This window comes from Monodon monoceros, unplaced genomic scaffold (genome assembly GCF_005190385.1).
Source record: "Monodon monoceros isolate NGI ecotype Baffin Bay Population unplaced genomic scaffold, NGI_Narwhal_1 Super_Scaffold_15, whole genome shotgun sequence".
In the NCBI taxonomy this organism is placed as follows: Eukaryota; Metazoa; Chordata; class Mammalia; order Artiodactyla; family Monodontidae; genus Monodon; species Monodon monoceros.
Window position 1 is genome coordinate 74369204 of NW_021703771.1, and position 17164 is coordinate 74386367.

At 39.1% G+C, this 17164-nt stretch overlaps 2 protein-coding genes across 2 annotated transcripts in view; both read left to right on the plus strand.

Annotated features, from left to right (window-relative positions):
* Nucleotides 1-17164, plus strand: part of CCDC170 (coiled-coil domain containing 170) — a 54162-nt gene that overhangs the window by 12882 nt on the left and 24116 nt on the right. Inside the window, 1 exon segment of the mRNA XM_029224361.1 lies at nt 11259-11576. Coding sequence (XP_029080194.1) covers nt 11259-11576 — 318 coding nt within the window.
* Nucleotides 1-17164, plus strand: part of ESR1 (estrogen receptor 1) — a 493708-nt gene that overhangs the window by 2854 nt on the left and 473690 nt on the right. The gene's annotated exons all lie outside the window — the stretch shown is intronic.

Here is a 17164-nt window from a genome sequence, read left to right on the forward strand (position 1 = left end):
CGGTGGCTTCTCTTGTTGCAGAGCACAGGCTCTAGGCACGCGGGCTTCGTAGTTGTGGCTCATGGGCTCTAGAGCGCAGGCTCAGTAGTTGTGGTGCACGGGCTTAGTTGCTCTGTGGCATCTTCCTGGACCAGGGATTGAACCTGTGTCCCCTCCATTGGTAGGCGGATTCTTAACCACTGTGCCACCAGGGAAGTTCCCAGGTTAAACCTTTCTGGCAAGAATATTTCAAAGCTAAAGTCGTATACTTCAGGGCTTCCCAGGTGGCGCAGTGGTTGAGAGTCCGCCTGCCAATGCAGGGGACGCGGGTTCGTGACCCGGTCCGGGAAGATCCCACATGCCGCGGAGTGGCTGGGCCCGTGAGCCACGGCCACTGGGCCTGTGCGTCCGGAGCCTGTGCTCCGCAACGGGAGAGGCCACGACAGTGAGAGGCCTGCGTAACGCAAAACAAACAAACAAACAAAAAAAAACAAAATAAAGTTGTAAAAACAAACAAACAAACAAAACCAAAACAAAGTTGTACATTTCATATTGCATTGCATTAGAAGCAGACAGTGTTAGATTTTTCTATTGTTGCTGAAACTAAGTTTGATTGCCCAGCTCTTTAGTGTAAAGGTACATTTTTTTTCCTTCAGTTAAGTAAGGTATCTGTGGGGTGATCATTGGCAGGTTATTTCTGTTCTGCATCAAGTTGACCTAGTGATGTTATCATCCATTGATCCTTTTCTGGATTAACTTACATCAGGGGTGGCAAAGTGGTAATATTCTAATTTCATCCTTCCTTCTACTTATTAGTTGACATTCTTATGTAAAGAAAAGCTTTTTGTTTTCAATTCTATGGACACATGGATTTTTATTTATTGACACTTACTATGTTATAATCAATTATTCTCCTTTTGGCTTTCCAATCCTCCATGTTTGGCCAGGACGAGTCCCTACAAGATGGTCTCTGTGACCTCATAACCTGACTCCTTTAGTCTTTCAATGCTTTCTTGCCTTTTGACAGAAGATGATATCTTAGGCTCACTTACAATTTTCAGACCACAGAACTAAAAGCAGCCTATTCTCTATGGAGCTTTGGCTCCTTTTACTGGGGAATGGTGCTTAGAAACCAAGATTCAGGCTTTAGGTGTGCTCATTGCTATTGGGGTGTCATTGCTTTCAGTGGACAGAGCTAGAAATACTTTTTTTAGTAATAAATTAATACTGGTATTTTTAATTAAAAGTAATATTCTAGAGTTAATTAGAATATTACTTTTAATTAAAATTAATTTTAAAAATAAAAATTAATTTCTTAATAAATTAATATCTTTTAACTTTATATTAGTATCTTTTGGATATTAATAATAATATTTACTCATTTGATTTGTCTTACAATATACATAAAATTATTTCAAAATTACACTTTCAATATTCTACCTATAAGTAAACCTTCTTAGTGAAGTTTAAGACTCTCAGACTTTTTATGTTAGTACTATCAGCAATCATTAGTATAATAGTCACCATTTATCAATCACTTGCCATTAGCGTAGTCATTTTGCTAAGTGCTCAGAGAGGTTATGTACTTTGCTCAAGTATGCACAGCTATTAACTGGCAAAGTGACTTGAACCCTGGTCATTATGTTGTTGTGCTTTTATCAGTAATCCCCTTTACATGTATATTCACAGCTACTTCCTCCATACAAGTCTGGTGCCAAATACTATTTGTCAGTGGAACAATAAAAATAAGTAGCTATGCAAATTTCCTCAGTGAATGAATGATTTTAATTTGATTATAGATAGTAGTTATCAAATTATCAAGCCTTGAAAATTATGAAGAATTGAGTTTGTCTATAAAAGTGCGTTTCTGGAGATGAGCAGTAGGAAATGACAATGTATTGCAAAAGCACATTAAAAATACAAAACTTACTCCTCTTTTATATGTGTCTTTACTTGTAAATGACTGATGATGCAATGTTGTTCAGACTTGTGAAACACATTCACTTTGGGATCAAGTTCCTGCCAAAATAATACAAATTATTAAAAAAATATGGGCAGTAAAAAACTTGAGGTCTTTAATAAAGTGCTCATTCATGGGATTATGACTCCAAAGATTTACTACTGAAAAACACTGTCAAGTGCTTTTACTGACACATTAATGGTCTCAGGAAGAGTTTTCATAATGCTTTCTAAAGCTCTGTTTTTGAGGTTGGAAACTTACTTTATTAATAAAGTCCAGAATGACTGCAGAGGTAGAAGTATCCACGGGGCTGAGGTGCTGTTTCTACCAGACTCAGCTTTTCTTATTATCTTAATGATTTTTTTTAAGTTACTTTATGAAAATTCCCAAATAAAAATCCAGGTGATTTATTATACATATGGATAATATATTATTTGACAATCTTTAATAGTTAAAATTGCAGTACGTTTTTAAAACTTTTATAGATTGGCACCTTTTGTTGTTGTTGTTGTCTCGAAATAATCTAATGCTGAGAAAAGTAGTCACTTTATCTACATTAGCCACACACGTTTCCTATAGACCAGACATTTCAATCAGTGAATCAGAAATTAAACTTACATAATGGATTTAAAACAGCTTATTTTCCTTCACACTGTTCACATTTTCCTTAATTCTAGTGGCCAGAATTGAAGCTAGGAGAAAGAATATTGGTTTTGGAGTCAGCAGGCTTGGTTTGGAAGGATGTCCCTTCTGCTTTCTTGGTTTGTTGTCTACAGCAGCGTGTGTAGGAGGGGAGAGGATAAGAGAGACACACTGAGCAGGGTGGCTCAGAGGCAAGGCTCTTGGGTTTTTAATATAGGCTCCAGAATCATTTGGCTGTGTGATCTGAGGCATATGACTTTACCTCTTTGAACTTCAGTTTCTTGTATGTAAAATGGGAAAATAATTTAAGGATCTACCTCTTACAGTTATCGTTAGGATTGAATGATGTAATCTACATATGGTACTCAAGACAAGCCCAGCACATAATTGATGCTCAGTGTTTTAATTTCCTTTTCCTAGTTATTTACTTTTATCTAGGGATTAAAGTAAATGTATGGTTATTTTAAGAGTACAGACATATGGAAAGAGTTCCTGGAAATGAGAAATTATCAGACAGGATAAATTACTAAAGAAGTTAAAGAGCTCTTCAAAATCATAGAATCACAATGTTGGAAGTGACCCTAAGGTCTTTTAGAATCTAGATCATCAAACTCTCTATTTGAAATAAGAATCATCTCTAAAATGTCCCTGTCTAGCTAGTACCCAGCCTTCCCTTGAACTCCTCCAGAGGCAGGGAACTCACCGGAGGTCCACTTCCTCTGTGCAGTCTTAATTGTTTGACAGTTCTTCACTGGAGCAAGTCAGGATCAAAATCCCTATAATTCACGTCCTCATCCTGGTTCTCTCTTTTTTTCCAGTTTTATGGAGATATAATTGCTATACAGTACTGTATAAGTTTAAGGTGTAGAGCATAATGGTTTGACTTACATACATCGTGAAATGATTACACAATAAGTTTAGTGAACATCCATCATCTCGTATAGATACAAAATTAAAGAAATAGAAAATTTTTTCCTTGTGATGAGAGCTCTTAGGATTTACTCTCTTAACAACTGTCCCGTATAACATACGGCAGCGTTCATTATACTTATCATGTTGTACATCACATCCCTAGGATTTATTTGTCTTTTAAGTGGGAGTTTGTACCTTTTGACTGCCTTCATCTAATTCCCCCTTCCCCTACCTCCCACCCCTTGTAACCGATGAGTTTGTTTTTGAAGTATATTTGTCCTACAACACTATGTTAGTTCCTGTTATGCAACATAGTGATTTGATATTTCTATACATTTCAAAGTGATCATCATGGTAAGTCTATTTACTGTCAGTCACAATAAAAGGATATTACGTAATTATTGATTATATTCCCCAATGTACATTTCATACCCATGACTCACTTATTTTGCAGCTGGAAGTTTGTACATCTTAGTCTCCCTCACCTACTTCTTTCCTTCCCTCATCCCCCTACCCTCTGGCAACCACCTGTTTGTTCTCTGTATCTATGACTCCATTTCTGTTTTGTTATGTCTGTTCATTTGTTTTTTAGATTGCACATATAAATGGAATCGCACAGTGATTCTGTGTCTTTCTCTGTCTGACTTATTTCACTTAGCATAACACCCTCTAGGCCCATCCATGTTGTTGCAAATGGCAAGATTTCATTCTTTTCTTATAGCTGAGTTTATAGCTGAGTTATATACATTCTTTTCTTATAGCTGAGTTATATATTTATATATAATGCTGCAGGAACATAGGGGTGCATATATCTTTTCTAATTAGTATTTTCATTTTCTTTGGATAAATATCCAGGAGTGGAATTGCTGGATGATATGGTTGTTCAATTTTAATTTTTTTGAGGAATCTCCATATTGTTTTCCACAGAGGCTGCACCAATTTACATTCCACCAACTGTGAACGAGGGTTTCCTTTTCTCCACATCCTCACCAACACTTGCTATTTGTTGTCTTATTGATAATAACTGTACTGGCTGGTGAGAAGTAATATCTCATTGTGGTTTTGATTTTCAATAGTGATGTTGAGCATCTTTTCATGGATCTGTTGGCCATCTGTATGTCTTTTTGGAAAAATGTCTATTCAGGTCCTCTGCCCATTTTTCAATCTAGTTGTTCTCTTTTTTTTTTGTGGTACGTGGGCCTCTCAGTGCCATGGCCTCTCCCGTTGCGGAGCACAGGCTCTGGACGCGCAGGCTCAGTGGCCATGGCTCACGAGCCCAGCCGCTCCGTGGCATGTGGGATCCTCCCGGACCGGGGCACGAACCCGCGTCCCCTGCATCGGCAGGCGGACTCCCAACCACTGCGCCACCAGGGAAGACCTTTTTTTTTTTTTTTTTCTGATGTTGAGTTGTATCAGTTCTTCGTATATTTTGGCTTTTAACCTGTTAAAAGATTTATTGTTTGCAGATATCTTCTTCCATTCAATAGGCTGCCTTTTCATTTTGTTGATAGTTTCCTTTGCTGTGCAACAGCTTTTTAGTTTGATGTAGTCCCATTTGTTTATTTTTGATTTTGTTTCCCTTGACTGAGGAGACAGGTCCAAAAAAATATTACTAAGACTGATGTCAAAGAGCACATAGCCTATGTTTTTTTTCTAGAAGTTTTATGGTTTCAGGTCTTACATTTAAGTTTTTAATCCATTTTGAATTTATTCTTGTGTGTGGTGTGAGGAAGTTGTCCAGTTCGATTCTTTTGCATGTAGCTGTCCAGTTTTTCCAACGCCATTTGTTGAAGAGGCTATCTTTTTCCCACAGTATATTTTTGCCTCCTTTGTTGTAGATTAATTGCCCATATAAATGTGAGTTTATTTCTGGGGTCTCTATTCTATTCCATTGATCTACATGTCTGTTTTTGTGCCAGTACCACACAGTTTTGATTACTGTAGCTTTGTGTAATAGTTTGAAATCAGGGAGCATGATACCTCCAGCTTTTTCTTCTTTCTGAAGAAGGTTTTGACTATTTGAGGTCTTTTGTGTTTCCGTACAAATTTTAGAATTATTTGTTCTAGTTCTGTGAAAAATAACATTGGTATTTTGATAGATATTGCATTGAATTTGTAGATTGCCTTGGGTAGTATGGTCATTTTAACAATATTAATTATTCCAGTCCATGAGCATGGTATATTTTTTTATCTGTTTCTGTCATCTTTAGTTTCTTTCATCAGTGGCTTATAATCTTCTGAATACAGGTCTTTTACCTCCTTAGATTTATTTCTAGATATTCTGTTCTTTTTGATGTGATTGTAAATGGGATAGTTTTCTTGATTCCTCTTCCAGATAGTTCATTGTTAGTATATAGAAATGCAACAGATTTTTGCATATTAATTTTGTATCCTACAGCTTTACTGAATTCATTGATGAGTTCCAGTAGTTTTTCGGTGGCATCTTTAGGATTTTCTATGTATAGTATTATGTCATCCTCAAACATGACAGTTTGCTTCTTCCTTCACAATTTGGATTCTTTTTATTTCTTTTTCTTGTCTGATTGTTGTGGCTAAGACTTCCAATACTGTGTTGAGTAAAAGTGGCAAGAGTGGGCATCTTTATCTTGTTCCAGATCCTAGAGGAAATGCTTTCAGATTTTCACCATTGAGTATGATGTTAGCTGTGGGCTTGTCATATATATGGCCTTTATTATGTTGAGGTATGTTCCCTCTATGCCCACTTTCTGGAGAGTTTTTTTTTTTTTTTATCATAAGTGGCTGTTGAATTCTGTCAAAATCTTTTTCTGCATCTATTGAGATGATCATATGATTTTTACTTTTCAATATATTAATGTAGTATATAACACTGATGGATTTGGAGATGTTGAAACATCCTTGCATCCCTGGGATAAATCCCTCTTGATCATGGGTATGATCCTTTTAATGTATTGTTAAAATTGATTTGCTAATTTATTGTTGACGATTTTTGCATCTATGTTTATCGGTGGTATTAGCCTGTAATTTTCTTTTTAGTGATTCTTTGTCTGGTTTTGGTATCAGGATAATACATGGCCTTGTGGAATGAGTTTGGAAGTGTTCCTTCCTTTGCAATTTTTTGAAACAATTCAAGAAGGATAGGTGTTAACTCTTCTCTAAATGTTTGGTAGAATTCACCTATGAAGCCATCTGATCCTGGAATTTTGTTTGTTGGAAGTTTTAAAATTACTGATTCAATTTTATTACTGATGTTTGGTCTGTTCATATTTTCTATTTCTTCCTGATTCAGTCTTGGAAGATTGTATGTTTCTAGGGATTGGTGCTGGCTGAGTGGCCCAGGGTGTCCCAGAGCTGGTGTTGGCTCCTTCGTGTGTGGGCTGGGTCCTGACATGGCAGGTTCCTGGGTTGCAGTGGTCCTGGGTCTGTTGTCTGCCTGCTTGTGGGTGGGGTTGGTTCCTGGGGTGGCTGGCTGAGGGGCCCAAGGTATCTCAGAGCTGGTGTTGGCCTCCTAGTGGCTGTGGCCAAGTAATGTCAGCTGGCTGCAGGTCTTGGGGGTTCCAGGGCTAGTGCAGGTGCACAGGTGGGTGGGGCCTGGTCCTGGGCATTCTGGTGGGTGGGCTAGTGGATTATGGGGTTCTAAGGCAGCCAGCCAGCCTACTAGTGGTGCTGTATCCCTTCCCACCTAGCTACTTGGCCTGAGGCATCCCAGTACTGGTGCCAACAGGATGGTGGGTAGGTCTGGGTCCTGGCGCTCATAAGCTAGAGGAGCTCACCATTCTAAAATGGTGAGTAATTAAAATGAAAATAAACACTAAACTAATATCTGCTCATATTATAAAAGATTAAAAATGTTCATAAGGCTCCAAAGTGAAATTAAAAATCATCTCTCCTTCCACTTCTAGCCTCAAACGCTTGTTTGAACCTCTGATATTACCATTAAGACTTTAAAACAATACATTTCTGTTCCTGATTCAACAACCTGATATAGTATTTTTAGATGTTCTGCTATGATATATGATGAATTTAATGCCTCCTACTTTTTACTCCCATCGTTCTGCATTCCAGTTTTTATTTTATTATTGTATTTACCTTGTCAAGGTTTGTAATATTTTCATTCTGTTCTGTAACTATAATTAAGTTTTCAATGCTTTGTCTTTAGGTTCATTCAACACATTTAAAGTAAATTAAAACAGAATTTAAAATAACATGATTGCATAAATTTTTTTGTTATGGGTCTAATCCTAGCATGTGATGCAGAACTCATTCCATTTTGACAATGTCCCTCTTAAAATTTCAGCTGGGAACTGTCCATGGTCCTCCAGGCACAGTCTGACCAGTTCAGGGCAGAGCGTTTTGCAGTACTGAAGTGAAGCCCAGGAACACACTGGCCTCATGGACAGTTAAATTTATTGTTAACTTGTATCGGGTTTGTCAATAATGGGAATTTCAAATTTAAGTTGAATTCTTATTATTTTCCAAGGTTGATTATGCCACTGGGACAGCTCAGATTTGGGAAAGGTCCTCCTCATTTTGAAGTAAAATGTTACTCTGCAGCTTCCACTCTAATATATCATGGAATTACAGGGCCAAAGGATATTGTGCATATTACATGTTTTAGATATTTATATCAAAATTATGCCTATTCACACTTCCACCAGCAATGTATGAGAGGACATGTTTGGGGGAATTTCTGAGTTTATTTGTTGATGTTAACTGCAGTAGGTAGAAATAACCAACGAATTTTTAATTTTACGAAATTTGTCTAGGGTTGGATGAATTAAGCTCAAGCCAGAGGTTTTCTACCCTGATGATAATTAGTCATTTTAGTTTTGAGAGGCAGTTTGATCTCAGGCATATCCAAATCCATAGGATGGTTAGCAACATTGTAATAGGAATCAATTGTGTTTTAAAAACACAAACCTTTGAATGATTTCATTACTTACTGCATTTAATTGGGAAGTTAAATTGAACACCTTGATCCTATTATTTACAAATGTTTTTGTTAAAAGTAATTGTGAAGGGGTCATTATACTTTGTTGCATTAGTAGCCCTGAATCTAAAGATTTAATTTAAAAATTTTTTAAAGTGATCCCTGTCACTGTCTTGATAGGGTCTGTGCTCATTTGCCAGTGCGATTTCTTCTGTGGAGGTCAGCCCTGATTTTGCTCTGAGGGAGCTACTTGTTTCTTGTTCTGTGTGTCAGTGTGCTCTGACAGCAGTCCCGAGGTCCTGGCCGGCGACACCAATGTCACATTACTTCAGTGTATCCTTGAGGTAGCCATGCAACCAGACTCTACTCTAGCCGCTGTCTCCCGATAGCTCTACAAGTAATTGCATTTTTAGTCTGAGGACATCTGTTTCCAGCAGATCGGCCGCGTGCCTCTGAATTGTGAAGCGCTTAATCAGAGCACTGGGGGAGCAGGTCCCCAAGGCCTTGTCGCTGGCTCCCGAGTCTGCATTTCATACGAGAAACAGCATATAGTTCTGTGGGCTGAAATGTGTCCAGAAAAAAAAAAATCTGACCTGCTGCCATGTGCCACTATATTCTATGACCACAAAAGAATTTTCTGATTTTTATTAGACATAAGCATTGGTGCTTTGGATTTGTTAAAGAAGACTGTTTCGACCCTGGTCTCTAAGGCAGTGAGAAAACAGTTTGATATTGGGGTGGAAAAAATGCCTCATAGCTGAAATATTTTAATGGTGTTTATTGGTCTCCTGCTGTAAGCTGCTGATTGATTAGTTTATTCCAAACTGACAGTAAGTCTATAGTACTCAAGTGTCTGATATATTTTTTGTGTATTTTTAGGATCTTTTGTAAATTCCTGGTTAAAAATATCTCTCCATTGGTCATGGAAACTCCCCTCTTTTGCATTAGGGACTTTCTTTCAATGTAAAAGTTAATATGTAATTTCCTATCGAGTTTTAGAACTCTGAGGGGATTAGGATTAATTTTCATCCCTGCATCATCGAATTTAGGACCTCAGTTTTCTAACCACACATTAGATGGTAGTTTCTGAGTAATACATGGGCCCAACTTATTATCGCCAATGCTGATACTAGTTACTCTAATTGAGCAGCTACTGTATTACTATCTGAAAAGAAATCTGTAAAGTGTTAAAATATTGTATTTGTGATAAAGTGTACATAATTTAATTAGCAGTAATAATGGGACTTCTCTGCACAGACGACTGGTTTGGAAAGGCAGTGGGGAAATGGAGCTGGTGCCAGGACCTGGAGAAGCAAAGCATTTCACAGACTGGTTTCTATAATTAGTTTAGTTATTACATCTCTGAAAGGGGCAGCTTTCTCTAACTACCTACATCCACTGGATGACTTTTCATTCAAATTGATGCCCAAGACTTCCTTGATTTAAAAACAAATCACCAGGAAAAAAAGGAAGATATTCTCTTTCTTTTTTTTTAAATAAAAAGTAGGAGGTAGCATTTCAAGTAACATTCTTCCTGTCTTCAAGCTCTAATGCAAAAGGGATGATTGCATTTTAACTAGCAGCCTGAAATGTCAACTGGCCAGTTTAGACGTAGAATCTGTTATTTGACGATATGGTTTCTTTTTAATTATTTTTGCCCCTAACATACTATTTTAAATAAAAACCAAAAATATGTTTGCCATTTACCTAGACTACAGTATTATAGCAGTGCTGGCTAACCGACTGCTTAATCTTATTTGATGTGAATTCACTTAATTGGGAACTTGATGTCCACAAGTGTTTTGTTTTGTTTTTTTTTAAATGAATTTTAAAGATATCCTTTTTATGCCTCTTTGGACCATTCTACATATAGTAAATAGAAGTAGGTGTACTGGTAACTTTCTCAATGCCCTTTATTTTTACAAACCTAATCATACATATCATATTCTTTGAAAGTATTCTTCTCAGTATGGTACTGTATCTCCCTCTAACTTTTAATCCTCCCACCCACCAAATGGCTACTCCTTTCTATTTCCTTTCTTCAGGTCCTATCAGTATTGGTTTTATTTTTATGAGACAGGGGGATACACAGTCAATGAATATTGAAAGAAAGATTTTACTCTCCTTTTTTTTTTTTTTGCGGTATGCGGGCCTCTCACTGTTGTGGCCTCTCCCGTTGCGGAGCACAGGCTCCGGACGCGCAGGCCCAGCGGCCTGGCTCACGGGCACAGCCGCTCCGCGGCATGTGGGATCTTCCCGGACCGGGGCACGAACCCGTGTCCCCTGCATCGGCAGGCGGACTCTCAACCACTGCGCCACCAGGGAAGCCCTACTCTCCTTTATACAATGATTTTTTATGATAATTCTACCTGTTATTTAAAATAGTTTTAAGGGGAGACATCTTCATTCAAATAACTTTTAGTGACTTATTAGGACTCTGAGGGTTTACTGTTTACTCAACATCAATTTCCATTTATACCAAACTTAAGAACACATAGGCCTGTAAACATATTCTATATATGGATCGAATCTAGTAGTATGTTAGCCAATGATTTGTTTTTATTAACTCTTTCCAGAGGTCCACATAGAAAAGGCTTATATGTCATCTTCCTTCTTTTTTTTTCTAGCCCTGATTTTATATCCCTTCTGTTTTTCAGACATCTAAATTTACCTAACATAGCTTTACAATTGAACAAACTTTATGAAGAGAGGATAGGGCACCTAAAATTAAAAATGGAATGAGCATTTAACCCTAACTCCTTGAACTTATTAGCAAGCAAGGTAAATGAGAAGCAAATGCAGGTTCCCCTCCTTAGCTGATAATGCTACTGTCCTCACTTTCCGAAATTATTTTAGGACTTGCTCAGTGCTGTAGAGGAGAAAGAAGCTCTTGAAAGGGAAGTTAAGATCCTCCAAGAAAGGCTGCTTGCTGGCCAGCAGGTCTGGGATGCCTCAAAGCAGGAGCTGAGCCTCTTGAAGAGAAGCTCTCTGGAGTTGGAGAAGAGTTTGAAGGCCAGTGTGGATGCAGCCACAGCCTCGCAGAGCGAGTACTCCTCATTTAGGGAGAAAATTGCAGCCCTCCTGAGGAGCAGCTCGGGCACGCTTAGGCCCACGGAGGATGCCATTCTGGAGAGGATTCGAGAAATGGGCAGCCGGGAAGAGAGCGGGAAACGGGTGAGTGGGTGATGGCTGCGTACCGGCTTCTTAAGGACAGTCAGCTCCTTCATTCAGCTCCTTCATTCAGCATACTCAGTAAGTGAGTGGGTTGTCTGAGTTAGTTAAAAGTAGCATTTAAATGTGGTTGTACTACTTTCAATTATATATTATAGTCCCGAAGCCTGACCGCATACTACCATGTGGGTTCTGGACTCAGAGCTACCCGGGCTGAATCTTGGTCTCTACTGAACACTCACTTGCTCCAGATGTGACCTTGGGCAGGCTCCTGAGAGGACAGCCTCTGAGATTTTGCTTCCTGGCCTGCTGTACAGGAACAGCCCAGGGTCCACACCCCTTGTCTGAAACCCTTGGAGCCTGCTGTGGTTTTGAATTCAGAATTTTTCAGTGTTTAGGAAGGTAAAATTGTCCCCAGAAAGGTAATGGAGAAAGCACCCTTCCACATTCCTCCTCAGTGGCGTCTGGGACGGCACCCCATACTCACCACATTCATCTTCTGTGGCAAAAGCTGTGAGCAGCTCTGCTGCGTGGGACCCACCAAGACTGTGCATAGCCTCGGTCACTTCAGGTCAGGCTTTGTTGCCAAATCCTGTTAGGTCAAGCTTTGCTAGCAAATAACTTTTGGAAAAAAACCGTCAGCTTTCAGATCCTTTTGGATTTTGCAATTGTAGATAAGAGTTCCTGGACCTGCAACTGTATCTGCCTCTTCAGGTTGTTGTTTGTTGTAAGCATTAAATGAAAAAAAATTGTTAGGAAGTCCTTAACACACTGTCCGGCAAATAGCAACACTAAACATTAACTATTGCTGCCCTGGCCCCTCCTCCCCTTCTCGCCTCCTTTTCCTGATGTGTTGGTACCTGGAACAGTCTTTCAGGGGACCTATTTAACAAGTGGATTTAAAAATGGTTGAAATCACACATATGATTGAAGCTTGCTTAATTTTGTTACCTTATTTATATTATTAACAAGTCTCATTTTCTATAAAGCTTTGCTTAGCTGAGTTAATTTCAGCCCACACTCTGTTTAAACTATCCTCAAATCCAGATTATTGAAGTCCTAATTAATGAGGTTTTAAGGTAAATAATATCCAAATTCTATGTATAATTCCATTAGGAACTGTTTCTTCTATTGAGTTCATTTTTTTGCTTGAAAGGAGAAAATGCACTTTTCCTCCTTTTAATGATCCTAAAAAACTCAAAGTGATCACTAACTCAAAGTTCGGGGTTGCATTTGTAAATTTCCTTTAGTGATGAAACTTTTAAAAAATAAATTTATTTATTTATTTATTTTTGGCTGCGTTGGGTCTTCGTTGTGGTGCGCGGGCTTCTCATTGCAGTGGCTTCTCTTGTTGTGGAGCACGGGCTCAAGGTGCACAGGCTTCAGTATTTGCAGCACGTGGGCTCAGTGATAGTGGCTCGTGGACCCTAGAGCGCGTGGGCTTCAGTAGTTGTGGTGCACGGGCTTAGTTTCTCCGTGGCATGTGGGATCTTCCTGGACCAGGGGTTGAACCTGTGTCGCCTGCATTGGCAGGCGGATTCTTAACCACTGCGCCACCAGGGAAGTCCCGATAAAACATTTTTAATTCCCTTTAAAACTGCAAAATTCACTTGTACTCCAGGAGCAGCCCTAGTGACTCCTTTGTTCAAGTGTAGGATTCTCTGTGGATATAAAATGTTCACCCCTGTAACATGTGTGGGTCTCTGAGAGTGACTCAGTTTATCTTGTGATGCAGTACACATATAGGTCCTGGACTGGGGAAGGGAATTATTTACAGGACTGGGAAAAACTTCAAGTGACTTACCTTGAATAGTAATAGACGTACTTCAATAGCTAATGGATCTTTGCCATTTCATTTTATTGCTTCCCTCTTCTATTTTCCCAAATGTTTTCCTAAAACTATTTTAATTCCAGCATGTGAAACATGGCATAAAGTTGTCAGCATGAAGTATATGTTTATTTTCTAAAGCAAAATGATGTAAATTGGTTAAGCTGGATATGCCTTCTCCCTCTCCTCATAAAAATGAGAATGATTCAGTGTTTTTAGTGCCTTTGTCCGCCTTTCCTACCCTGTAATTTTTTTCAGTAGCTGCTCTCACTATTTAGAAGCCTGAAATCAAGCATATAGCTGGCACCTTGTGTGACTCATCTTCAAGTAAAATCAGGAGAAAATGGATTCCATATATTGTCTTAGAAATGTTTCTGAAGAATGGGAGCTTTGCAGTTTGATGAATCTGTTTGTTGAGGAGGCTGCAACGCCCTGCCAGCTGCCGTGGATAAACACACAGTCCACTCTTGAGTAATACCCTTGTGCTCAGGGCCTGGCAAATTCTCCCCTTCACCGTGACTCCTACTTACTGAACATTGCTTTTCTTGTTTACCTCTTCGCTCTTCATTTTCACTCTCCTCTATTTGCAGTTCGGGGTAGAACTCCGGACACCACCCACACTTTTTCAGTAAGTCATTTCTACTTGTTCCATGCTTTTCTGATTATAACAAAATCTAATTTTCTTTTTAAATGCTTTACTATATCTTAGAGCAGGGTATCTCAGCTATTGACATTTTCTGAGCTGGATGATCCTTTGTTGTAAAGGCCGTTCTGTGTATTGTAGGATGTTTAGCAGCATCTCCAGCTTCTACCCACTAGATACCGATGGTACCTCCTCTTCTCCCCAGTTTGTGACAAGCAAAGATGTCTCTAGACATTGCAAAATGTCCCTGGGGCTGGGGGGTGGGCGGTGAAATTGTCCCTAGTTGAAAACCACTCTCTTAGAGGAATGTTCTACTGTCGGGTTCCCAGGAATTCTAAATGAGTATTTCGATGTTATGCAGCCTGAAATTTCAGGACACTCGTAACAAGTGTTTTTGAAATAATGATTTCTTACACAATGACAGGAAGCTGTGACATTTTCAGATTTTAGTTTAGAACCTTGAGGCAAGTTTTTTTTGTTTGTTTTTTAACTTTTAGATGTTTCCAAACTGGCTAATCACCTGGCTGAGAATTTATCTGTACAGAGAGGACAGGACCATGAGTGATTTCCATGTCGTCTCCTTAATTATAGACAAATTAGTACAACCTTACAAAAATGTATCTAGACAGCTCGTCTGTGCTTTAGAGCACACACAAGGCTGTACATCCTCCACTGGAGCTTTTCCAGTCTGGTGTGGGAGCTTTGGGGAAGCAATCCGATGCCGTAAAGGACCTGAGATGTTTCTGCAACTCCCACACTCCCCCTTCTGATCTCATCATTCTGCTCTGTTCTTAATCCTCCAATATCCTAAACCAAACGTTTGCCCAGAAGCTTCAAGTAGACTTCTTTTGACATTTAATTGTCCAGTATTATGTTATATAGTCACCCCTGGCTACAAGGGCATCTGGGAAAGTACACAGATAGAGATTTCAGCTCTCCCAGCCTCTATAGTGTACTAATTTCCTAGAATGGCCATGACAAAGTACCACTACCTGGGTGGCTTAAACAACAGAAATTTATTGTCTCACAGTTCTGGAGGCTTGAAGTCCAAAGTTAAGGTGTTAGAATTGGTGTCTTCTGAGTGCCGCAGGGGAGAATCTGTTTCACACCTCTCACCTAGCTTCTGTAGCCTCAGGTATTCCTTGGCTTATGGATCATGATCTCTCTGTGTCTTCACATAATTTTCCTTCTACTTGTGTGTCTCTCTTTCCAAATTTCCTCTTTTAATAAGGACACCAGTCATATTGGATTAGGGCCCATTCTCAAAACCTCATTTTAACTTGATTATCTCTGTAAGGATTCTGTTTCCAAATAAGGTCACATTCTGAGGCACCAGGGGACTTCCCCACATCTCTTTTGGGGTGACCCAATTGAAGTCATAATAAAAGTTGACATACACAACTTTTATTATGTATGTCATACTTTTATTATGTATGACAGGTGTAGGGCTAGCCTGTCAATAAAGTTGGCCATACATACTGACAAGAAGAAAGGATAATTTGATTGGTTCCTGATAACTTATTTTTTGTATTTCTTAAGTGAAAATCTAGTTTCAATAATCAGAAGAGAATTGTCCATGTCTAAAAGGCACTGGCCCTTAAATGACCTAAGTGGCTCTTTCTTCAGTTTTGAGCTCTCGTGTTCCCATTGGGTTTAATCTTAGGGCAAAAGTTGCCTCTCTGGAAAAATCAACAACTACTTGTCCTTGGGAAGTAAATTAATTCTGTTAGGGCATTATGACTTCACTTCCAAAATCCAAGCTGCTTGTTTTTGAAGTATGGTTTATTTCAGGGCCTTCTTTTTGTTTTTAAAAAATTGAGATATGTATTCTTTATTACAATCCACCCCCTCTTCCCTGCCCTATTCCATGTATCTCTAGTGTTGAAATCCCTAGCACATCTTGTGCCACAGAGTATCAGGGATATATTAACAAATGATACTAAGAAAAAGGAGGAGAAAAAAAAAAAGGAAAGAAAATCACATTTCTTGGTGTGAGAAACACAACACAACTTTACAGTTTTGACGGGACACATATATTCACCCGGGCATTGGCATTTGGTGTTCCCAAGAACTGAGTCAGATTGGAATGTTAATTTATTTGAATAAAAATATGTAAATTTAACTTTGAAAAGACTTGGTGGTATCATATTCATGGAGATCTAGGTAAGCGGATGAAGGTAAGTTCTGTGGTGCATAGAATATAGGGAAGTTCATAGCTGTTTGCTCCTCTCTGGACGCCAGAATCTTGGCAGGGAGGTTGGGTAGGTTCTGCACAGGTCAGCCATCCTGGTGTTTTTAAAAGTTACACTCTGCTGAGTCTGCAGGTTCCATGGAACACTTTCAGGTCCACCCAGGGTGAGGATGCAGGAGGGACCTCCTCACCTCTGATTCAACACATTTATTCCTTATTTGTCTTTCCCAGAAAGACTTCTAGTTGAAAAACCAGGCTCTCTGGGCTGAAAAGAGTTTGAGAAACACGATATAACATAATTCCTGAAAGGCTCCATAAACTCTTTATGACAAAAGCAAAGGACTGAGTGAACCCACATTCTGGAGGAGTAATACTGATGATAAAAGTGGATGCAGCTAAGAATAGAACTACCATACGACCAAGCAATCCCACTACTGGGCATATACCCTGAGAAAACCATAATTCTAAAAGAGTCATGTACCACAATGTTCACTGCAGCTCTATTTACAATAGCCAGGACATGGAAGCAACCTAAGTGTCCATCATCAGATGAATGGATAAAGAAGATGTGGCACATATATACAATGGAATGTTACTCAGCCATAAAAAGAAATGAAATTGAGTTATTTGTAGTGAGGTGGATGGACCTAAAGACTGTCATACAGAGTGAAGTAAGTCAGAAAGAGAAAAACAAATACCGTATGCTAACACATATATATGGAATCTAAAAAAAAAAAAAAAAAGGTTCTGAAGAACCTAGGGGCAGGGCAGGAATAAAGACGCAGACATAGAGAATGGACTTGACGACACGGGGAGGGGGAAGGGTAAGCTGGGACGAAGTGAGAGAGTGGCATGGACATATATACACTACCGAATGTAAAACAGATAGCTAGTGGGAAGCAGCCACATAGCACAGGGAGATCAGCTCG